At 34.0% G+C, this 27,076-nt stretch overlaps 1 protein-coding gene across 2 annotated transcripts; it reads left to right on the forward strand.

The window, feature by feature from the left end:
- On the forward strand, positions 1-26,504 carry LOC117344500 (glycine-rich cell wall structural protein-like). Of its 2 annotated transcripts, XM_033907259.1 has the most exons (5): positions 1-419; positions 15,864-16,095; positions 17,189-17,268; positions 20,979-20,996; positions 24,319-26,504. In XM_033907259.1, the coding sequence occupies exons 1-5, from the start codon at positions 185-187 to the stop codon at positions 25,170-25,172; spliced, it is 1,419 nt and encodes a 472-aa protein (XP_033763150.1). In that variant the 5' UTR covers positions 1-184; the 3' UTR covers positions 25,173-26,504. The 2 variants fall into 2 exon arrangements, with proteins under 2 accessions (XP_033763150.1, XP_033763151.1); XM_033907260.1 differs by lacking the exon at positions 20,979-20,996.
- The last annotated feature ends 572 nt before the right edge of the window (positions 26,505-27,076 follow it).

Genomic DNA, 27,076 nt, shown 5'->3' on the forward strand with positions numbered 1-27,076 from the left:
GTTGGACGTGCAGTATTTTGTCATTACTCTCCCTGTCTCCAGTGTCCACCAGTATGCCCATGAGGAACCTCGCTAGGTAACATAGTGTATACACGTCCATCTCTACTCAGGCCTGGTGTCCCATGCTGACCAGCGTGGAGGATAAACAGTTGACATCAGTGATATTCCTTTGTAAATAGTTAACATGTTAAATATTATTAAAGGAAAACTGCTATTTTCGGTGGTGTTAATATGGGGTATGGCGTGTGGAGTATTTGCCTACCCGGACGGAGCTCCTGAGAGAGCGTGTTACAGGATGATACCCAGGCATACCCATCCGTTCACAGGGCGAGCTATACGGGCTCAGCCCTCTACCGTCAAAGCACCATATAATATAACGTTAAGTCGGAGCCTGTGGAATCCGGATGTTCCTATTACGGGTAAGTACAGCTAATTCTTTTATCCGAAGAAAACGATTTATAAATTGTTCTCAAACTGTGCTTTCTAATGAACCGAGACTGGAAAGTTTTGAAATTTTAGAAGTTGGAATTTTCCAAACAAGTTATTATCTTGGTTTGTTAAATACAAAATGTATACTATCGTATGGAATGACAAAATGGTATTATGGTCTTTCATACTGACACTGCGATATCAGTACCGAATTCATACCGGAATTTTGGGAATTCTTCTTAAATACAATGTATTTTAATTAATTATTGTTTTTATGATAAATAGTCTTTGGCGTTAGGCCAACCGAACTGGTATATTTCAACACCTATAACATAGTTTTTGCTCGTTTTAAGAAATGTTTTCTACCTTCGGTGAACCCTAAGTGAGAGGCGGAACGCCTAGCTACTTTTCTATTTAGTTTATGTTAGACAACTTTATGCTAGCTTCTTGACAAAGAGCCGGATTACCACGAACATTTAACAGATTGTCACCATCGTCATTATAACTTTCCAGTTAATAAGATGCGTGTAAATTGTATTTACTATATCATATGCTATAAATAGAATCCAATTATTTCTTGTGTACGTACATAATTATATAACTTACTCTGAAGCATTGCAATGTGTCGTGAAGTTTTAGGTGAGATGTTTTATTTTTTGACATATAAGTCTGACCGTATAATTACTATATTTTTATAACTTCAATCCCATTTCCGTGTATTGGTGACACCTCACGCCTCCTGCCTGGGTTATAGAAAATAATTAAGTGATTATTTCTGTTGAATAAGTCGTTAGGTTAAATGAATCCCACAAGTTGTAATCAAGTAAGCTTCGTGCCGACAAATTGCACATATTGTGAAATGAACGATTATTTTTTCTTCTAATTTTGTCTAAGAGGTGTGATAATTCTTTTAGATAACAGAAAACCAATTGATGGATTCAATTAATCAGATCTATACCATATTTATACCAAGTACAAAAATGATAATGATAAAAGGATCTACGTTATGACCCCACAGGTTATTGAGCCCCCCCCCCCCCCCCCCCCCCCCCCCCCCCCCCAACCCAAACCCAAACCCAAAGAAGAACATGAATAAATGCATACATATGCATACATTACGTTGATTTTCCACATTTTAGAGTGTATCAGTATTAAATGTGTCCAGAGTGTGTCGTTTATCATACACATTCTGAGGATCAAAGTATTTTAGAAATTATCAAACGACAGTTAATTACCCATAAACATTCATATGTTTGACAGTGGAGTTTAGGATTTCAGTATACTTAATCAGAGAACTTAACAGTTACGAGATTATAGGGGATCTATTACAGATGTTTGTTTCAAAGGATTTTACAAAATACGTGATATTAGATATAAACAACAATACAAACTTCGAGTTAAAATAAGTCAACATTTGAATTAAGCTTCATTATACCGCTGTTTCGTCTTACCTTATAGAATATATGGAATTTTATAAGAAGGCAGAGGCTAGGAGTTAAGAAAGGATGTGTTAGAGAGCGTTAAAAGAGAGGTGAGCGAAAGGATAGGAGTTTAGAATTATGTAACGTATACCAAAATAGAGGGTATGCTTAAAAAACTTCAAAATTCATTCCGTGTAGTGCTTGAGAGTAGAGTTAAAGTCTGTAAAATATGTATTAAAATATTTATATGCATCATGTATTAAAATATTTATATGCATCAGTTATGCAAGGAGGTAAGCAGTTTTTTCAATACCACATTCTATTGCTGTACATGTACAAAATTCCCAACTCCAAGAAAATGCCTCGCTTTTATAAAATTTGTGGCTACTCAGCCATTCTCAACAAAAGATTATCCATTGTTTATCTGAAAATCTTAATATTATCTGAACAAGGCACGGTAGCCATGTAAAATAATTTGTCAAGTACAGGAGGAGAGGCTAAGGGTGTCTTTATAAAAGCACATGTCGAAAAACTTATCTTTCTCAGAGAGGACGACATAGGAGATTGATTTGTTTTGAATCGCATGTCGAAGAAAACGGAGAAAATTTATCATCGTATAAAAGGATGAGACAATGGAGTGATTTGTTTTAAAGCACATGTCGAAAGGGGGCAGAGAAAATTATGATTGTATGAGAGGATGAGAAGGGGGAGTGATTTGTTTTATATTACATTACGAAAGGGCGCCATACCATTGTATGAAAGAATGAGATAATGGAATGATTTGTTTTAAATCGCATGTCGAAGGAGACAGAGAAAGTTTCCATTGCATAAAATGATGAGATAATGGAGTGATTTGTTTAAATTCAAATGTCGAAGGAAGCAGAGAAAGTAAGCATTAAATACGAGAGGACGAGAGGATGAGATAATGGAGTGATTTGTTTTAATTCATATGTCGAATAAGACAGAGCTGTCATCTAGTGAGTGGAGAGCCTAAGTAATGACCAGAGTATGTTAACATATGTCGTATTACTGTTACATACACTTGTATAGATGTTAGGACATTTATGGTAGACATGTCCGTTATCATTCACAGGTATATGTCACGTGACAAAAACAGAATTTACTGCCTGAACACCTCCGCGATGTATGCATTCCCTTAGCCACTACTGGACATATAGATATTATCACTTACATGTACACTATCTACCTTTCGTCCGGCTGGACATATTTAGATCTCCAAACGGACCATTACTTGTGAAAGATCCCTAACACTATTTCTATCGCTTTCTCAATCCTTTTGTGTAATTTTTCGCGTTTATACACCCAAGATGTATTATTATTTCAAACACGATAGCAAATTATATGAAGTTAGAAACAAATTATGCGTCGAAAATTATCGTATTCTTGTCACAGTTCCATTTTGAATGATCTACCCAACGTTTTCTGCTCTTATCTGGTACGTTTTGCTTCCAAAGCTTTCGTTAAATTAGTATTTTACTAAACGCCGCAATGCATTTTGCAGAAGTGCAGTAAAATAGCAATTTCATTTATATCTAAACCGGAGACTTGGCGGATTCGAGTGCAGTGAATAGAAAGCACTGTTTTGATTGGTTAAAAACTTTAAGTTTTATCATCACCAGAGATATGATATAACAAGCAGAAATGATATAAGTATTTATGAAGTTGTAATAAATTTGCGTTTAAGCTATGAACATATTGCATAGAACTTCTTATCTGGATGATGCCCATACTGCTTCCTTTAGATTATAAACTGTTGTATGAGTATTATATACATGAAAAAAAAGAAAGAAAAAAAGCCCGTTTGTGCTAAATGTTCTGTCTAAAGGGCGTTAAACTACTAATCATAATGTCGGATATTGTCTTGATGATAAAGACTGAGTCACAACTATTACCTGTATAAGGCTATTCACGTTAAGTTCATAAGACATCTCATTACACGATACTGTCAGAAATATTCATGTATTAATAATATAAAGTGTATGTAATAATTACGTTGATAGCTTCACTCATAAACATCAGACGAGTACATAAAGGTACACATGAAATGTCACAATTATGTTTTAATTAATTACAACCACCTGTTATGAAGGACGAATTAATTATATATCTATTAACGCGTGTTTTTGTGACGTAACGAAAAATTCGTCACCAAGTGCGCTAACTTGTTTAATAATGAACTTCATTTTTGTTTTGCCATAAGTTTCAGTACAGAACCAGGACAAAAGTGTTCACACCAATATTTTTACTACATATATATATTTCGTTCATTTAAAAAATTGTCAATGACTCTTTATGACTTTGTTTTTCAATAGTTTTTATTGAAAATGAGTTAGATTTCTATTTGCTAATTCCTCTGATAACATTTGTATCATTTTTCTTGGCCGATTTTAAAAGATATTGCACATTAATTAAAAAAAAAGAATAAAATAAAGGCATTATTAAGTAAGAATAAAGAGCAAACATCGTCACATTTCAGGAAAATCAAGCACAAAAGAAGACTTAAAATACATAGGATGAAAGAGCTTGTAATTTCCTACTAGTGTATCGAAAATCCGTTGAAAAGCAAAGTCGTAAAATCATTGAAAATGAATGCCCGTATGCGTACGGATACTTCTGTCCAAGTTCTGTTTATTCAATAAACACCTTGTAATATTAATGCTTAAGTAGACAAATGAAAAGATATACATATATATATATATATATATACCATTAGTATACACTGGTGATAGCCTGGTAACTCTAATTAATAATTAAAACAAAGAAACCCACTTATGTTTATTAGATGTATAGTAGTAAATGCATTTTACCATCTCAGTTGATAATGCCACTTATTAATTATAGAGTGTACACACACATGACTCCGTACAACGGCGGGCGTGTACTGGTGTTACTATATTTAGACAATGAAATAAGGACATGACAGCAGTGGACACAATACGTGACCTGCCTATAGTTAGGGGTTATAGGTCACTCACTGTGTCATTACCCAACAGCAATACATTTATCATGCTGTATCCGTGATGCCTGGTGACTCTAAAGTTGAGGAACAATTGCACTTACATTCCTATTTCCTGTTAGAGATAGTTTAATTGTTTTTGTTTGCTATTTTTCTGCTATAAAAAGGTTTCAAGATGTTTACAATAATTGCATTCACCTATCTTTTAAAAATGTTTTAATTGTTCTAAACATGATATCAGGGTCATCTTTATATACAATGGTCACGTTATTCTTAAGAAAAAAAATGAAAAGAAAAAAATACCCGTTCAATTAATTCAAAATTGACGAAACAAGGGGAAAATATATAAGAAAATAGTTGATAGGAGAAAATGTGGCCAATAGGTAGCAATGTACGAAAATCGACAATAGTTTCTGCAATGAGTGAGGCCAATAGGCAGAACGAGAACAAAATTCGTCAGTAGTTTCAAGACAGCAATGAGAAGAACACGTACGAAAATCGCCAGTTGTTTCAAGAGAGCAACGAGGAGAACACGTACGACAATCGTCAGTTGTTTCAAGAGAGCAATGAGGCAAATAGGAAGAGCATTCAGTATTTAGAATTTTCTCTTGGTTTACATTCATGCCAGAATAGTTATGATTTTTCGTTTTTGCGCTCAAACATTATTAGGTTAATATGCTGAATATTTATGAATAGTGACCTTGGTTCAGGAGATTCATACGTATTTCATGTTAATGTAATACCGGTTTGATAAAATATTCATGATTTTTCGAAAAGGATAAGATAAAAAGTTAATGATCTCATGAAATGTATATCTAAACTAGACCCATCTCCTCTCCTTAGAATAATGATGCAGTTTCATTATTCGGGAACTGCTATGCATAATTTTGAATTATACCAGTCACATCTAAAATTGCTAGCACTTGTGTATTTCGTGAAATCCTTTCATAGATATTTTCTTTTCCGTATTATATTCCAAATATTAATTATCTCCCGAAAAGAGTAATTGTGATACACTATGTATAACAATCAAAGACGTAGGTAAGTAATTTGTCCTCGTGATATTGTTAATTGTATTGACTCGTGCTTTTACATACAACAAAGTGATTGGACATGACAGGGACATCGGTAAGTCATTAGTATATGTCACATGATATTCGTCATCTTTGACTTACCTGTAAAATTCGTACCTGTCCTGACGTTGACCTTACCAGTACCTGTATATCTGGTCGTTAAATGGTCATTTCCAATTCGACAGCCATGTAATACAGTTATATAGCGGCCCACTTACGGGAATGCATAGCGTGATATAGCAAGATAACTAACGAACAATATCATGTAGGTCTCTGACGAATTTTTATCATCAATGAGTTCTGATTTTCAATTCTTAAATACAATACAATGTGACAATCATCAAACAATTGTAATTTAATATACAGCAGAAAAAAAATGCGTTCACATTTTTGAAGAATTGCTAGGAATCCTTTCACTTCAATTTTTGTTTTTGTTTTTGTGCTTGCTTTTGATTTATTGTAAAAACACTTTGTGTCATCAGTTGTGTACCATACACAATTAATATCTCCGACACATAAAATAAATTTCAGATCTGAATTGTTTCTAGTCTTTCTTCACATTGGTTTAGAGCCTCACATTTAGCCGTTTTTGGGCTTTTCTGGGGTCAGTATGATGGGCAAAGAGGGATGTCGTGCTAAAGTGCCTCCGACATGACATTTCAGTGACACGTACTGTAAAGTGGTCCTTTAGTCTGCCACATCAAGTCGGTATTGTCCTCAAATGACCTAAATGTGGAGCCACATACATTAACAACTAGATGGCTTTAACTGTTTCATCTTAGAATCAACAATTGTACGAAAATCAATGAGTAAATTCTTACTTGAAGTTTTCCGAAATGCAACGCATACAATATATTTCTCCTCGCTGAAATAAACAACTCATATTTCCGGCAAACCCATTATCAAACAGTATATATCGGTAAATAATATAATTAAAGTGTTTTTTTTTCTCAAGGATTATATCAAACAGATACATACATAAATAATCAACCACCATTTGATAGACTGCCCGTGAATCGGCATACCGCAATGGCCTACATCAAACGTTTCATGCTGAGATTATTTGTAAATGTGTACACGGTATATAATTTTATTTCACGATGTTCCATAGAGTCCACACAATATGAAATTATTAGGTAAACAGCATTAGCAGGCAGTCCCTACGGTAGTCTTTGTGGGTTTAGAATAGTTTATGTTAACTTTTCGAATAGACAATTTATCAAATTCAAATTGATTAAGTTATTGGATCAGCGTAAATTGCCTTCTATATTATGCCACTTACTTTATTAGGACATAATTTTCCCCGATTTTGATACTTTCAGGAGTCGGAGGAGGACTAACTAATCCCATTATGTAGTTATGACCATTTTGTAATACATTATTAGTTTCAGTAAATTCATAGCTTAAAGGTGATAGTCATTTCTGGGACTTTTGTACAATCTTTTAAAACAGGTATTCTTATAGATTAAGTCAAAATGAATTACAGCAACAAGGTCAGGGTTACCATCAGGTCACCTTTTGCGGTTTCCCAAGACGTATGAAACAACGTATGTATAGTGATTTACCGTCTTCATGGTAACGTGTAATAAATTCAGCTTCCTCTTTAATGTACGTTTTGTTGACTATATACGTCATATTTTACTTGACCTAAATTCGGACATGCCTACAATGATTAAAGACTTCCTTTGTTGCCTTCATTGTGTTATGAATTTGACGAGAAACAACATGACGGGTCCCGGATGTTGAGGTCAGATGTATCAGGTTACACCGCCATTGATGATGTTATCGCCGTGTTGAACATCTAGGAGTTGTATTGTTTTCCGTTGGTCGTACTCTTGGGAACGTATGAAGAAAGCATTTTTATCCCTTATTTTCATTAAAATCTTATTCATGAATGAATAGTTGTCGTTACAATAGATGTCTGACGTTAGACTACAATGTATATCCATATTCGTAAAACAGTTTTAAAATGCTGACCGTTTCTATTTATGTATATAAAAATAGCATTATTTTCGTACATATTGGGTATGGAACAACCATATGAAATAAACACAATTAGATATAAAACAATACACAGTGATACACTCATGGAATAACTGGGAACTTATTTCACTTAACGCCCACACGATTATTTGTTAATATAACACCTTACTTAACCAATAGTTAGCATAGGGTATCAACACGTTTAGACACTTAGCATTATGGAGTCGTAGAAGGACAAACAGCTCTATGTTATTCCTGACATCACTGACTTGTCTCAGGACAAACAGCTGAATGTTGTCCCTGGCATCACTGACGAGACCTAGGAAAAACAGCTGTATGTTGTCCCTGACATCACTGACTTGTCCTAGGACAAACAGCTGAATGTTGTCCCTGGCATCACTGACGAGACATAGGACAAACAGCTGTATGTTATTCCTGACATCACTGACTTGTCCTAGGACAAACAGCTGAATGTTGTCTCTGGCATCACTGACGAGACCTAGAAGAACAAACATGGTAGGGATAACGATTATTTCCTCGTGTGTTGTGAACACCTTGTATATGTTATTAGTGTAAGAATTCAGTATTTACAGGTTGGACAGAACATGGCCGTCATTAATGATGGAATATGTGATTGTTTTGGTGCTATTAATGTATGTATGTGCCTTTGTACAGACAATGCGTTATCTTTTACAATGTTGTTTTGGCTGTTAAGTTCATATACTTGCTTGGATTAATCTTTTTTATTTTTATTTTTGTGACATAAATGAGACACGTATGCCTAGAATTACTAGACCATCATCTTTATTGATTGCGGGTGGTAGATACTGCTGGAGAAATTTATTGTATGTAGCCTGTCACGTCTTAATTTAACGAACATGATGGATTTATTGAAATATGGGCTCTCATCAAGATTCTGACATTTCTTTTGAACTGTATCGAGTTTTGGCCTCTTTAGGCTCTGCTCATCCCTAACGATTCCTAGAGGAAAACAGCTGTATGATGAAGTTTGATTTATTTTGTCTCTTTTAATCCTAATCTCCATTTGTTTTGTAAGGTTCTAATTTCTTTCGTATCGTTTGTACAATCCTCTGATCAATAAATGCCTTCAGCGTCATTGACTAGAAACGAATGCACGATTCTGAAAGCTAGACAAATTCCAGCTAATATATGATATATTGTCTGGGTTCTATACTATAATATATATGTTAAATGCTGTTAAAATAAACGTTTTTGATAGTAAAATGTACGCCCTTTGTGACTTCACTTTTGATACTAATAGTAATTCAGAAGAAAACACAAATGGTATTTTTATTTCTCCTGTGTTTATCTAAAATGTTCAAAATTGACCCCCAACAACAAATAAAAGAAAAAAACTTTTGCAATATTTTGTTGAACATAAATTATTGCCACTGTGAAAAGAAATAGCAAGGCCAATTGATATAAACTGATCATTTAACTGCTGTTATGTGATTCAGACGCCCGAAAAAGATTCCTTTAAAATAATGCGATACATACAAATTATCCTCTGATGGTTCTTAATACTGGTCATGCAAATAAGTCATTACACACGCATTCATATAACGGTGTCAATGTGTGAAAGCCGGGTTAATGTGCGAAAGCCGGGTTAATGTGTGAAAGCCGGGTCAATGTGTGAAAGCCGGGTCAATGTGTGAAAGCCGGGTTAATGTGTGAAAGCCGGGTCAATGTGTGAAAGCCGGGTCAATGTGTGAAAGCCGGGTTAATGTGTGAAAGCCGGGTTAATGTGTGAAGGCCGGGTTAATGTGTTAAAGCCGGGTCAATGTGTGAAAGCCAGGTTAATGTGTGAAAGGCGGGTTAATGTTTTAAAGCCGGGTCAATGTGTGAAAGCCGGGTCAATGTGTGAAAGCCGGGTTAATGTGTGAAAGCCGGGTTAATGTTTTAAAGCCGGGTCAATGTGTGAAAGCCGGGTTAATGTGTGAAAGCCGGGTCAATGTGTGAAAGCCGGGTCAATGTGTGAAAGGCGGGTTAAAGTTTTAAAGCCGGGTCAATGTGTGAAAGCCGGGTCAATGTGTGAAAGCCAGGTTAATGTGTGAAAGGCGGGTTAATGTTTTAAAGCCGGGTCAATGTGTGAAAGCCGGGTCAATGTGTGAAAGCCGGGTTAATGTGTGAAAGCCGGGTCAATGTGTGAAAGCCGGGTTAATGTGTGAAAGCCGGGTCAATGTGTGAAAGCCGGGTTAATGTGTGAAAGCCGGGTTAATGTGTGAAAGGCGGGTTAATGTTTTAAAGCCGGGTCAATGTGTGAAAGGCGGTTCAATGTGTGAAAGGCGGGTAAATGTGTGAAAGGCGGGTTAATGTGTGAAAGCCGGGTTAATGTGTGAAAGGCGGGTTAATGTGTGAAAGCCGGGTTAATGTGTGAAAGCCAGGTCAATGTGTGAAAGCCGGGTTAATGTGTTAAAGCCGGGTTAATGTGAGTCAGGTTACTATCAGGTTTATGTAAAATACAGTAAACAGTAAACCTAAGGTGAACTGCAATTAACAAATTCTTAGAAGAAATTCAATAAATAAAAATTCTTTAATTTGTTTCACATTCATTGGATTTTAAATGAGTTTTCATTTCATGAAATTCTATAAAACGAGTTAAAGAAGTTTGACTAGCTTTTTAAAATCTCATGAAATGAAAACAAATTTAAGATACATTTTATCACACAATACAGAAAACTTTGACAGGTTTTAAAGTAAAAATGTGGAGGGCAAAATGAAACGTTCTAAGCCGTTTTGTTGCACCATTTCCAACTTATGACGTAAAGTCATTGTCCATATATTATAAATTTTGAATCCATTTCTGCCGCAGTCAGTGAAAAGGGTATATGCCACTATGGAGACATGCGAACATAAGGAAATAACTGGGTAACAGGCCGATTATGTGATACCATACATGTAATATACTTAAGATGATATTACAGTGTGAAGCCAAGTTCGTCTGCTTCTGGTTAGTATTCATAGAAAAAATATATTTACCCCTTCCCCTACTTAATCAACAATATAAGTTCATATAACTTGTTTTGCAATTGTTGTAGAATAAATAAAATTTATTGTTACTATATCAACAAAGTGTAACACTTGAAAATCAGATGATACATTGACTGTGGAACGGAAGTAGGCTGTTGATTAGTTGACAACTATAGTTGGTATTGTTTACTACAGAGCTGTCGACCAATCAGATTGCCCCTACAGAATACTTCCGTTGCACAGTCGATGCATCGTCTTCCATCATGGCTGCTTTTGATCAATTTTCTCATCTTTCAATCATTGTCAAACGACAAAAATATACCATGCATTGATATGTAAGGATTCTAAAGCACGATACGTTACTGAAGTTTGTGTGCATGTGATATTTCAGTTGGATCGAAATTAAATTCAAAGTTAATCGAAGCTCAAACCCACTTCCGGTTTTTCGAGTGTTACACCTTGTTGGTATAGTAAGAGTAGGGGCTAATATATTTTTCTATAGATACTTACCAGAAGCAAACGCCGGTGGTGAAGCTAAGAAAAGGAATTTATCTAATGTTTGACCTCTGTATTCAAATCGATCTCTGTAGGGTGCCTAGTGATATTCCGTTTTATTGTCAATGCTCGTTTTGACATGATATTAGGTCTCATTCTTTAGATTATCAAATTCCATATCCTTTCTGGTTGTTTCGTATAATAAAACATAACTGACTCAACCAATGTTAAGTAAGTGTCATTTATTCAATGGTATTAAATGCTTAAAATATCAAAATCGGTTAGAATTGCATTAAAAACATTGAATCAACTTTTGATATACGTTTTAAGTATAGCCATTTTATACTTACTACCTATTATCATGTCATCGTAGCTGTTGAAAGAGCTTAAAACGTCAGCAAAAACGACAAAACACATTACCCAGACCCGTAATACCTTCTTATATGTTATTACAAGAATTCCTATCTTAGTTATATAAGATAGTATTGTGTATAAACACGCGCCTAGTATGTTATCACAATACTTACTGTGTCATATATCTGTACGATGTTATCACATTGCTTACTGTGTCATATTACTGTAATATAATAGTGTGTTATCACATTACTTACTGTGTCATATTACTGTAAGATAATAGTTATCACATTACTTACTGTGTCATATTACTGTAAGATAATAGTGTGTTATCACAATACTTACTGTGTCATATTACTGTATGATAATAGTTATCACATTACTTACTGTGTCATATTACTGTAAGATAATAGTGTGTTATCACATTACTTACTGTGTCATATTACTGTAAGATAATAGTTATCACATTACTTACTGTGTCATATTACTGTAATATAATAGATATCACATTACTTACTGTGTCATATTACTGTAAGATAATAGTTATCACATTACTTACTGTGTCATATTACTGTTATATAATAGTGTGTTATCACATTACTTACTGTGTCATATTACTGTAAGATAATATTATGTTATCACATTACTTACTGTGTCATATTACTATAAGAAAATAGTGTGTTATTACATTACTTACTGTGTCATATTACTGTAAGATAATAGTTATCACATTACTTACTGTGTCACATTACTGTAAGATAATAGTTATCACATTAATTAGTGTGTCATATTACTGAAAGATAATAATTTGTTATCACATTACTTACTGTGTCATATTACTGTAAGATAATAGTGTGTTATCACATTGCTTACTGTGTCATATAACTGTAAGATAATAGTATGTTATCACATGACTTACTGTGTCATATTACTGTAAGATAATAGTTATCACATGACTTACTGTGTCATATTACTGTAAGATAATATATATCACATTAATTAGTGTGTCATATTACTGTAAGATAATAGTGTGTTATCACATTACTTACTGTCATATTACTGTAAGATAATAGTGTGTTATCACATTACTTACTGTGTCATATTACTGTAAGATAATATACAATTATGGACTTTGTACTTGGTTAATATGCTCTTATATTAACCAGAATGGAACTAATATTGACCGAGGCGAAGCCGAGGTCAATATGGTTACATTCTGGTTGATATCAGAGCATATTAACCAAGTAAAAAGCCCATAACTGTTTTATTATATAATCAAAGTATATATGATGAAATGATAAACGTACTCAACTCAAAGTCCAAAGTCTCAACGTCCTCTGTCACGTTATTTTCTTTTAAATATTCCTTAAAATTTTTTACAGCCGAGTCTGTCGCCCTTTTTGTGTTTATGGAATCCTTTTCTGTCATTAACTTGTTAATGTTCTCATCGTTTAGAGACGCAAACCGCATTTTCTTAGGACTCGAATCCGGCGAAACAGCAGACGCAGCCATTTCCTATGCGTTGCTATGGTATTACGTAACTTCCGGTAGGGTATTTCCAGAATCTATTTTTAGCGGAGGTGTTATTAACTGGTTTTTCATGATCTATTTTTAGCGCCGGTGTTATTTACTGGTTTTTTGATATTAACTGGTTTTGCTTTGGAAACCAGTTAATATCGCTATTTATCAAAAGTCACGTGTTAGCGATTTAGCCAATGAGAATATGGATAAATACACATTATATAATAATAGTTATTACATTACTTACTGTGTCATATTACTGTAAGATAATATATATCACATTAATTAGTGTGTCATATTACTGTAAGATAATATATATCACATTAATTAGTGTGTCATATTACTGTAAGATAATAGTTATCACATTACTTACTGTGTCATATTACTGTAAGATAATATATATCACATTAATTAGTGTCATATTACTGTAAGATAATATATATCACATTAATTAGTGTGTCATATTACTGTAAGATAATAGTTATCACATTACTTACTGTGTCATATTACTGTAAGATTATATATATCACATTAATTAGTGTGTCATATTACTGTAAGATAATAGTGTGTTATCACATTACTTACTGTGTCATATTACTGTAAGATAATAGTGTGTTATCACATTACTTACTGTGTCATATTACTGTAAGATAATAGTTATTACATTACTTACTGTGTCATATTACTGTAAGATAATATATATCACATTAATTAGTGTGTCATATTACTGTAAGATAATTGTTATCACATTACTTACTGTGTCATATTACTGTAAGATAATATATATCACATTAATTAGTGTGTCATATTACTGTAAGATAATAGTGTGTTATTACAATACTTACTGTGTCATATTACTGTAAGATAATAGTTATCACAATGCATACTGTGTCATATTTCTGTACGATGTTATCTAATTACTTACTGTGTCATATTACTGTAAGATAATATATATCACATTAATTAGTGTGTCATATTACTGTAAGATAATAGTTATCACATTACTTACTGTGTCATATTACTGTAAGATAATATATATCACATTAATTAGTGTGTCATATTACTGTAAGATAATAGTGTTATCACATTACTTACTGTGTCATATTACTGTAAGATAATAGTGTGTTATTACAATACTTACTGTGTCATATTACTGTAAGATAATAGTTATCACAATGCATACTGTGTCATATTTCTGTACGATGTTATCTAATTGTTTACTGTGTTATATTACTGTAAGATAATTAGAACGAGTACATTTGCACTTAATGTAAGATAATGATTTTCTTTGGTTTGTGTGCTGAAATATTCATATTGCTTTTAGACAACCAATTTGTTTACGTTAAACATAATCATGAAAAATCGGACAAATGAATAAAAAAAACCTTAACAGCTGAGATGTCATTCACATACATATATCACAGGCGTCTGCTTCTGGTTAGTATTTATAGAAAAAACAGTAGAAGTAGGGGCTAATATACTATTATAAATACTAACTAGAAATATACTTTTGTATATCAAAATATTGGTTGTAGCGACACTCGGTAGAGCATGCGGAATCTGTTAATTGATACTGAGTTTGATTGGTAATCGATCACAGTGACGGCATCGACTTGTTTACTGTTAACACTGCTATGAGGCATGGCAATGTTGGTAATGTTGCCCCTCCCATCCCCCGCCCACAAGCTCTGAATTCTGTAAATATCTGTTTTTCACAGAAAAATGTTCGAAGCCAGGAAGGAAGTATACATGAATTATTTAAGATATCATAATTTTCATTTATGTTTCCCTGCATCAATCTGCCTGATTATTTTTACACTTGAAAATAACGAAAAATGTAACGGGTCGACAACAACAACATTACACCAATTGGTTTGTTTACTGATCAGACTGCAGTCAACCGTGACAGTGTTTACATCTTCATTGACAATGGCGGTCTATATATATATATAGCCTCCATGTGTAATCGCGTCATACACCTACCACAAAAATAATGACAAATTCCTCCTGCCAATGAAATGATATTCATCATACTTCAAGCTATATATAAAAATCTGAAATAGAAATAATACAAAAAAAAAACCCGCTAGTGAGTGATCAATATTGTATTGAAAGTGTTTTTTTCTGGTAGGTCATTACCTATTTGTAAGATTAATGGGGAGGGTCGGTTTTTTTTATCTGTGATTGGTGATTGTTTTATTCTCAAACACTTTCTAATGAAGCTCATACTCATTAATAGGACTATATAATATATCCCATTGGGATCATGTTGTCGGCCAGAAAACGTCCTATAAATATTATTTAATCAATATATAATACATATAATTAATGCTTGGTTTTCGTGACATGATATCCGTTTGATACCACAATCCACTGTATGGTAGCCAGATATCTGCGAAAATAAAATGGTGGAGGGGTTTTATAAAATTATCATTGAATAACAGTCTTGAACTCCAGTAAAAAGATAACAGCTATCACCAGTTACCAAAAACAAGTAGAAAAGTAATTCAAAGCAAGTCCTGATTGATTTTAATGATAGAATGAAATCAAATGTTCTTAAATTAAGATACAGATATATTTGACGTATATCATCAATGTGTGACAACCTGTGTTTTTCAGTAACCATTCATGGCGGTGCCCCATTCAAGGGGTTTATGTTAATGGCCGCCGAAGACTCCCTCATGGATATGCCGACGGGGAAATTTTTCGCTAACGGAGCTACTGACGTGAAGACAATGTTTTGTTCCTTTCCTAATGACGCTGCCACACATACAGATAGCAAATGGAAGTCGCATATAACAGTGGACTGGTACGCCCCGGCTTTTACATCAGCCGATCACATGCAATTTATGTAAGTACAACCCCCCCCCCCCCCCCCCAAACAACAAACAAACAAACAAACAACAACCCAAAACTCAATTATAAATATCAAACAAAGATAAGAGCACTTAAAGACATGCATAAGTTCGAAAAAAAACCAAATTTACTCCTTTATGATTAGCTTTATCAAATTAATGCAGCCCAATATTGTGTTATATTATTTTGTGGCTTCATGTTTTAATTTGTTTTGAAATGTATCAATATCGCGTGTGTCTTTTGTACAATCCTGTGACGAAACCGTTAAATAGTGCTTATATCTTGTGTCTTGTACACTTCTTTCATATGCTGAGGCGTCCTCTTCAAACTACGATGTGTAGTATTTTATGTTTATTGCTTTAGAAAGTTGACATATATTATCAATTAAGTATAGCAAAACTAAGACATATTACTTTTACAAACCATTTCTTTCATGTTTTTGAAGTGCAATGTTATGGAATTTCTTTTGTCTTTTGCACCACTCCACCAGATAAGGGCATTTCTGTTTACCTATTCCGAGTTTTGTTTTTGTTTTGTTTTGTTTTGGTCTCCTCTCATCATCAATGATTTTGGTCCTTAGCATCACTGATGAGTCCTTGAAGGACCAACAGATGCAGCATCATTAATTTTTGTTCCATCTATCTTACTCAATCTAGTTCAATTTTTCTTGAAAGGTACTGATATCTCGTAGTGTTCTTGCTGATGGGACAATTGCAAGGTCATGGATATGTATTTACGATTTCTTTAATAGAAGCAATTGCTAAAGATAATAAAAGCTGGTTTGACTACAACTCCAAGTAATTGGTCAGTTTTGTATGTCTGGAACCAATCGAATTGCCTAATTTGAGTCTTCATTTTTTAAAGGTGCATGGAATATGAATGCTTTGTATATATTCTTTAAATGATGACATGGAGATTATGTCGGATCTCGACGTTATCTATGATACAATATTACTCCGACAATATGTAGCCTAACACTGAATGTTATTTCTAGATCACATTGTCATATGAAAATGTATGATTCAAATCAGTAACATATCAAAAGTGACAATGTGGATATGTCATTAGTATTTGTGTTATTTTTACAGAGCTACAGTCGTCACAAACAGAAGTACGGTGTGGACAAACATCAAATCTGTGTTCCTCCAAGCTGACCCTGCTGTTAGTGGTACGTACGTCAATTGAAATTTTATATGTATCTCATTTATGTCATCAGTGTTGACATGTATTTTTTATGCACAATATAAATAGAATTTCTGTTTCAGATTTCTCAATCAATTAATCCATCCAATGCGTCATGCATTGATAAAATAACAATGCATGGTGTATATATTCATATCAAAAAACTTTATTCTGTCTCAGTATGACCAACATGTAGGCCGATAATAATGTGATAGTTGTGTTGTTTGAATGGCCCGTAATGTCAATAAATTTTCTTGTAATGGTACATGAAACAAAATGGCAAGATTTTACAGCCATTTATATTGTTTGTTATATTATATTTTATAATTTTGGCGCAAACAGAGCTCGAGGTATGGACCAAATTGTGAAGCTGCAGATGTGATAGGTTGATATTTTTTTTTATAATCTTTAACTTTAGCAGGACAAAAACTGTATTTGTTTTAAATAGTTTTTCTTATATATCATTTGAATGATATCTTAATTATTCGCTTGTTATTAGATAACAGTAAATATTTAACTATATATGTTATAAAATTAAATTGATTATATATTCTATTACAAAACATATTAATGCGTGATCTAAATAAACTGATAGGATAAATGGTAATTAGTGATTAGCTGGAAATCATGTGACGTACAACACATATTGAGGCCTACAATGACAAATGATAAAGTAAATAGATTCTACATATCACACATTCCTATTTTTAACCAAAAAATTGTATTCATTGAAAGCAATTTTTCCGCTAAGATTTATTATGCTTAATACTTAACATATCTTGTGTTGGCGGGCCCTGTAAGTCTTTTACCTCCCCGATAGGACCAAGTTGATACGTATTCATCGTCAATTGGACGCTTTGCATTTCGTTAGCAAATCAAACTGGACACATGTTGCTCCCGGCTATGTGTCATACATATGTAGTCGAAGGTGGCAGGTCTAAATGGCAATAAATCATAAAATCCGTCACTATAAGGAATATCTCCGTCTCACAATGGACATGCCAAGCACCATAGTTACACTTTGTCTACTGAAAATCCTAATCCGTCCCTTCATACCTTTGGTTTTACCTGCCGAGCTAGACCACCCGCACATAGCTGCATGCACATTTGACGGAATTTAAACACGTGTGTTTCTTTAAATATATAAACATTAATATGATGATATACTGTATACCTGGTAATTTTCGCCCCCGTTTAATTTTCGCCATTTTCGCCCTTTGAAGATAAGGCGAATTTAAGATGAAGGCGAAAATTTCAAGCTGAGTTGAAGGATTAACAAACCACAGTAAAAAATAACTGGCCAAGTGTAGTCGGAACACAAACATACCCTCTTACTTCTCAACTGTAAAATCACGTAGTAGGCTTAGCATTTTCAATTAAAAAAAACGATACTAAGTTAATTTTTTTAATTATATATAGTCAGGGTCATGATAAAATTGAAATACAGAGTGGTATCAAATTCCTGTCATGGACACGATAATTTTATGTGTTCATCGTCGCTTAATTGTGGCTACCATTCATGTACATGTGAACAGGAATAGTGAAGAGGAATAGTAGGTCAGTCATTAGTCACGGCGCGGTGAACTTACAATTGATCGTGTTTGCTTAAAATCACCCATACATACCCATGATTACTTGAATCAATAGGGACTAAAAGAAAACATGAGCACAGGTAAACGTTCTGTATTTGACACCTGATTACATTTCACATCTCATGCTGGTAAGACAATTGGGTACTCGATAAGTCCCGAGTGTTCCGAGTGCCACTGTATACAGGATTACGAATGGAATTTTTCAATTTTACAAACGAGAAACAGGATATTTCTTGAAAACCATTTAGGGCGAATTTAAAACGGTAGCGAATATGTTTTGTGTTGATCAAGGGCGAAAATAACATGGGGCGAAAATTACCAGGTATACAGTAGATGTGTGAAGACAAAAATGATTGATTTACCAATCTGCATTCCTCAACCATTCGCATTAGATATTACCCATATCTATTGGCCATTGACGATTGGCAGAGCTTGTTTCCAGTACCCTGTACCTTGGTGCAATAATATGACGCTTTACAAAGCTTGTTGAATTATATATCTCTACTTAGCTGGTATATTTGATAACTTTTACAGTGATAACGTTTATAGCTATAACATTAAGCTAAACAGTCTCACCAGTTTCCACTCTATCCTGCAATATAGCTATAACATAAAGCTTTCCAGTTTGGCACAGTTCTGCTATAGTTAGGTATATAGATATAATATAGATAATATTACGCTATACGGTCTCACAATGTTCTGCTGTAAACTGAAATATAGCTATAACATAAAACTTTCATAGTTCTGCTATATCTTGGTATATATATATATAATATAGATAACATTAAGCTATACGGTCTTACAAGGTTATGAAATATAGCTACAACATACAGCTTTCATAGTTCTGCTATATCTTTGTATATAGACATAACATTGAGCTAGTGTTTTAGCTATAAAATAAGCTTTGTAGTTTGACCGAATTCCCAATTGCTATACCATTTTGACAGAGTTTGACTGTATGGGACATATACTGCACACTTCGCACATAACCCTGTAACGTCCTGTCATCCACCGTGATTTATACCAGTCTTAACCTCATATTACACTTTCTACTGTAATCTTTCACATTTTATTAACAAGAACATTCGTTCTGAAATGCCACCCCTCTAGCCTAGCTTTCCTTATCATTAAACGGACAAGGTATAATAACATAACGGTGTACAATAAAACCTCGTTATTTCTAACACTGATAACTCGAAGACTATGCTTATCTCAAAGTGAGATTCAGTTCCTCCAGTAAAATTCCATATGAAATTGACACGGGTACCTCGAATACTAAGGATATTCATTTTCATTACCCCTCCGATTTCGTGGTTCTGTAACACTTCCAATCTTCGTCAATACAATGCACAGTTATACAACACTTTTAAAAGTTTTCAGAAAATTAAAAGTTACATGTAAGATGTGATTTCAAATCTTTGTTCTTATTGAAATTAACAAGAAATAAGAAAGATCAAAGAAGGAATCATCCTGGAGATATTTAATTACTTTATTAATTCGTTTACCGATGTTATATCAGTCGAATATCTTTAAATTCTAGTTTAAATCAGATAAAAGTTTGAACTTCCGAAAAGATGTCATAATTCAGGAGAAAACAAAATAAAAAAATTGCTAATCACCACATTGTATTTCATTTCCGTTCAACAAATGCTATTGTACCAAAACATTCAATTGAATAAGATAGATAAACCTTTATCAAGCCTATCCAGGTATAATAAAAATAATTGAAATTTGTGTTACTAGAACAGATTGAAGCAAAGAGTGATATAAATATGTACATAGACCGGTTGATATATAGATGTAACATTTGTAATGATAAACAGTTACTGGTGGAAGGGAGGTAACAACTTCTAGCAGATATTATCATTTCTTGTCTGAATCCCAAAGAAATATTAGCTGTTGTGTGGGATATTTGATTGCTATCTAGTCTTAAATCTAGTATCATTTTAGTTTCTGGCACAAATGTCCATTGTCTCCCCTTGCTTGCTACATTGTCTTTTTAAGTCCATTATATATGTGCTAACAATAGCGAATGGTAAAAGAGACACAAACTTATGAAATCTCAAATCATGTCTTTGATAATTGTTATATTTGTTATTTACAGAAAGACCAGAATTTGGAGGTACTTTGGAGAAAGTGTTTATAATTATTTACAACTATGTATTCAATTATCATTAATTTTTCGAATCGACAGTCTGTATAATCTAATTTATCTTGCAAAATTGAAAAAAGGGGAAAAGTCAATTAACGTTTAATTGGAACATGAAGAAATTTGCACCTTAAATATGTTTGGAACATGACTAACTATCGTTATGCACTATAAAAAGGTAATTGTAAAGCTTAAACGTATGTAATTTAATTTTGTGAAGGACTTTAAAATATCTCGTTAAAGGCTGTCGCTTCGGAACTAAAATAAAAAGCATGGCTATCTTTATAAACATATGCTAATCAATACACTATATATTGGTTGCTTGAACATGGCTGCTATTCTATACATATTGGTTGCTCGGCTGTTTGCTATGAGCATGGCTGCTATTCTATATATTGGTTGCTCGGCTTTGTGCTATGAACATGCTATACATCTTTTCATTTTGTGTTACAGATATGGATGTTGTTTGTTACGTATTGTGTTAAAACACGTGTTAAATCATATCATTTCTCATTTCTACAGGCCTGTACCACTTTTGTTTTCCTTGAATACAATCAACTTATGTCCATTTTCATAGTTTATCGATAGTCGTTAGAGTTATTGATGATCTACAAATCATCAAAATGCAACATTTTGCAATATTAAATTAAGAGCATATATTTTCACAGAATAACATATGTTTTTGTATAGAGTGTAATGTTATGTTACATATTTAAGAAAGCGTTCTTTCCCTACGTGAAACTTTATTGAGGTGGGCTATTTTCATAAAAAAAAGTTATGGTAACATTGTCACTGATAAAAAAATTTTCTTCAAGACATTGCAAAGTTTTTTTAAGGATGGCAGTATATGATATTGTTTCCATTTAAACTCTATTTAATACGATATACACGGACAAGTTGATTGCATTTACAGAAGACTTTCATGGTTTGTTTGTGCTGGTTCTTACACTTTCCATCTTCAGCTTCTTCTTTCTGCGGTCTTGTTTTTATTGCTTTTCAACATTTGCTTTGGATAACCTATTGCTGTTCATATCATTACTGTATGACATGAAATGTTCGTGTGTACCTTTTTTCGCGCTTTGGTGTTTTCAAATAATCCAATATTTTTTGTATTTATATTTCATGCCAACCACGAAAACAACGAAAATGAATACACAAAGAATGTTTCAATTTATACAGTAAATTGAAAGGTTATGATATATGTCCTGGTTTTTACAGGCTCTGAAATTTATGCATCTTCATCTTCCATCTTGTATTCGAAGTCTGAAAAGAGGGTGTTGTCTGTGGTAAACGTTGTACTATGTGGTCGAACTATGTATATAAAGTACATAAATGTAAATTATCACCTCTCGTCCGCTGAAAAGATAGAAAGGCCGTGACAGCGGAAGTAACACCTATTAACTAAATTAATGAATAAAAGTATCATCTCTGAATACATAACTTGCGAATAACATGGACATTTCATTATCTATCATTATAAATAAACATTCAATATAAATTACCTTATCTGTGTAGCAGCTTCAGAATGTGTCGTATCTATTTAAAGTACTGATGTTTATCAGCTACCGTCAGTAAGTAATGATAACGTTTTCATCATGTGTGATGCTCTTTTTCCCATTGCTATACTACCTTTTCAGGACTGGAGCATTGCCGTACTGAGGCACACTTAGCTATGCTCCCTATGCTTTTCAGTTAACAAGGCAGCTTTGTAGAGATTGTCTGCATACTTGGTTTTTGTTTTTGTTTTAAAAAAAAAAACATGACTTAACTATGGGACTTACATGTATTTTAACATGAATTTTATATTTAGATCTCCTATACAACATATTGCATTAACTCGTAGTTGTCGTAACTATGTATCATAAAACAAAGAATTACTGACACGTAAACGACACCGTAATTCTAACTCGAGTAAATGAAACGAAGTCATAATACCGACAAAATAATGTACATGTACATTGGTATACCTAAAATGTGGATTTATTTATTCATTTCTAGCAATGAAAATGATTTATCAAAAAATAAAACATTTCTGTGTGTTTTTATAGTCTCGTTACTGTCCATTTCTAAACATGATGAACCAGGTATCGATTGTTCTTAATATGTTGAAAAAAATATATCATAAATTATGATTCTATAGATGCGAATTATAAAACTAGCAAGGGCATGGCCCTTGGTTAGAAAATCGATCTAAACTGTTTAATATCAAACTATAAAGATATTGTGAGGTTCTAATGTACTTCGGGATAGTATGCAAATTTTTTTTCGAAACATATATAATAGAAAACATCCATATCGAAGTTGCAAAATAGCAAAAATTGTCAAGTGTCACTTTGTTGTGTATTTTAATGCGGCGAATCATAGTCATTGTTAAAGGAATTCAAATAATTCGCTCTCCATTAGCTAGACATGGTCTCAAAATATGTAAATAAAACTAGTTTTCACCATAAATAATAAAAGAAGTTATTTATAACAATTTGACATTAGACATAGAATTTTACAAATCATATATACAACTAGATTTCTATTTATGTTGAATGGGACATTATCGATATTATCACTGTAGTTTTATTACAGTCAAGAGTCTATGTCAATGTCTTGTAATACTAGCAATGCATGTAAACTATATATATGTACGAATATTCCAAAGGTGTAGTACAATATAGTCAATATATCAATTTAACATATATCATAATGATAGTGTGAATGGACGTATATACTGAAGTATAAGTGAACTTATATCAGCAATATGCATGTACGATAAAGTAAACAATAACTAACTCATTGTGTCATGCAATATGTTACTCAAATTTTAAAGTTTGTTTAATTTTTTCATTGTTCAGTCCATAATACAACAATGAGTTCCAAATTAAAATATATCTCTATTTATATATATATATATGTATATGAAACTTAGATACAATTAAGTTTTAAGCTTACTTCCTTATCCAGAATAAATGTATTTAAAAGAATTGTTAGATTATTAAATAGATATAGTTCAAACTAAGTATAAAACTTTAAATAATAACTAAGTCTCGCTTCTGATAATTTACCGGAAGTGAAACAGTATATGTTGATGCGTAGTTGATTGTTTAGAGTAATAGGACACATAACAACGATGTCTTGTTGTCAGTGGATACATATATGTTATCATATCATGGTCAAATCGACAAAATATCCTTTGAAAAATAACAGTATTTACTAATTCTACATCACAAATCCACTAAAACAAGTTTAACAAATCCAGATATTACACCAGAAAACGAATTCACTTATATTATATTTGCAATTGCAGAGGCAGCAGAAGGGGGCATGATGCCTGGTGGGTTTGGAGGTGCTGGAGGTGCCGGCGGGGTAGACCAGTGGGGTTATCCGATCTCAACGACTCCAGGTTACGGTATTTGGGGAAGAGGAACGGGAGGATTCGACGGGGGAGTTACTTATGGTTACACTACCGTGGCGCCTGATACTCCAGCTAGGTCGGAGGCGGCGGCGTCCAGACGCGAAATGGGGTCAAGAGCAGGCTCCTCTCGGAGTAGAGCCGGAGGTAGTCGACAAAATGCACGAAGCAGATCCGAATCCACTACGCAAGCGCCAAGTCAAGGAGAACGGTGGGGTGAGGGACGAAGTAGAAATAACGGCTGGGGAGAAATGGGGGGTTCTAGAGGTGGAGAAGGGGGTCGCGGCAGAGGGTCAGGCGCGGATGGTAGAAGGGGGTCGGGAGCAGGAGGATGGGGAGAGGGAAGAAGAAGTGGGGGTGGTGGTGGTGGAGGAAGAGGAGGACGAGGAGGTAGAGGTAGAGGTAGAGGTAGCGGAGGACAGTGGGGAGCTGGAGAAGGAATGGGAGGAGGAGGAGGAGCAGGAGGAGGAGCAGGAGAAGGAGGAGCAGGAGGAGGAGCAGGAGCAGGAGCAGGAGGAGCAGGAGCAGGAGCAGGATGGGGTGGGGATGCTGGATGGGGAGCCGGAGGTGGTGCTGGAGGTTTTGGAGGAGGAGAAGGAGCTATGAACAGGCGATTTCAACAAATGTTTATGCAATGGCTAATGGGTGGGGGACAAAATAGTGGTGGCGGAGGCGCCGGCGGTGGACTCGGTGGTGGAGGAAATGCAGGAGGAATGAACGGGTTCAGCAATATGTTCTGGAAAAAATAAACATATGATAGTCAGTAAAAGAGTTGATATTTAGATATTTTTACGATATTTCAACCAAAAAGCAAACAGTTTAAATATCGTAGAGTAAAACATGCACATGAATGGGTATATTTATGTAGTGACTGTGTACAGTGTTCGTGTGTGAGTGTGTATCTGAGAGCTGCGCATGCGTGTTGACATAGGATAATATGTGAGATATGTTAAATCTGAATGATATGAGGAAAGACATGTGAAGAAGGGTGTGAATAGTCTTTCTTACATGACAATCAGTTAGGAATTTGTGTCTGAGGTTTCGGTGACTTCATATATTTTTATCAGAAGAAGGATCTGTAAATCATATATTTAACGTTCACAGGACAGGAATCTAATGTAGCAGTAAAACCAGATGTACTTTAAACATGCGTACACTCAGGTTCACATTGTAACATCGTACGTGATAACATTCAAATCAATAAGTCAGTTGGGGTTTATGTTAAGCATCGGTACACTATAAAAAGCGACGAAACTGTAGTATAAAACATGGTCGGTGAGGTTACATTTCAAATGGCATTGGGTGTTAACAGTGATGCTCATGGGAAACCTATTCGGCGTCGCCTTGTGGATTACCTGGTGATAGATGTACAGATGTACAAGATTCAATTGGCCACCATCTTGATTCGCCTGTGTGCTCTTTTACATTCACTCCAAAATGGTCCTTATCGTGGACATAACAATGGTTTTGGAACAGTGCCTTTGGATTTCCGTATACTTTCCATTTTTATCCAGTCTTTGTCGAATCCCCTTCCAGTCTCTTATTTATACGAAGTTGCAGTGCGGTCTTGATGACGTATACGCATTTAGAGACATCATCTTGACAGATATTCAATACATAGGATATCACCGAAAGTAACACACCTATTTCTAACTGTTTGATGTATATGAATATCTATTCATACTTACCAATATGAAGAAAAAACCCAATTCGTACTTAAAAGACAGATAACTTACTGCATGCTGGATGAAAGAATGTCTGATAGCATTTCAGCCTTGTAGATGAAATATCCATATACTAAGTACCTTTTAGTATTTCAGTTTTATAGATGAAATATTCATATGCCTAACATGTATGTATTTCAGCCTTATAAATGAAATATTCATCAAATTCCTTTTCATTGGTATTCTTCTTTCGTTAATATCAATGTAATTAAACTAGATGTTTTCGAGAGTTCGATTTTAATTATCTGACCGTGTGGAAACACATTGTATTGCGATTGAGATATTTCTGCCCTGAAAAAACGTGCTAAAACTGTCATGTGGAGGTCAAACGAGTAAATATTAAAGTTTTCAAACAAACGAATTGTATTTTAGACTTTTCTTTTCAGTAGAAAAATAACATATTTGCATAGAAATGCCAACCAGTCAAAAAATCCTGAAATGTAAAATGGCATAATATTAGAAAATACATTTAGTACGGCATCATCATTTTGATGTTCCATTCTTAAACGAGTCGAAGGTCATCCATATAAAGGCCTTGACATCCTATATTACAAAGCCCAAAGATCATTCATCTCCACGCCGTCATGTAGCCAATTAATTATTGTGACGGGCCCAGTGACAAACATCTCAGTTAAACAAACGACATTTTTTGATAATGTGAAGTGTCTTAGATATGGGGTCTCATTATAGTTGTGTTTGAGATAATACCTGTGTGTCTCCTCTCTACCAAACACATCCAGTCAAACACCGATACGTTGCATAATCATTGATACAAATCAAGCCGTTTTGTTTATTTCATAATCATATTAATCATAACTACTTTGTGTAAAATTCAAGTACAAAAAGTCTAAAAGTCAGATCAATCTTTTGGAAACAAGAGGTTTTTTTTTTATTAATTTTCAAATATTGATAATACCAGTGTCGGACAA

The sequence above is a fragment of the Pecten maximus genome, chromosome 16 (genome assembly GCF_902652985.1).
Source record: "Pecten maximus chromosome 16, xPecMax1.1, whole genome shotgun sequence".
Lineage (NCBI taxonomy): Eukaryota > Metazoa > Mollusca > Bivalvia > Pectinida > Pectinidae > Pecten > Pecten maximus.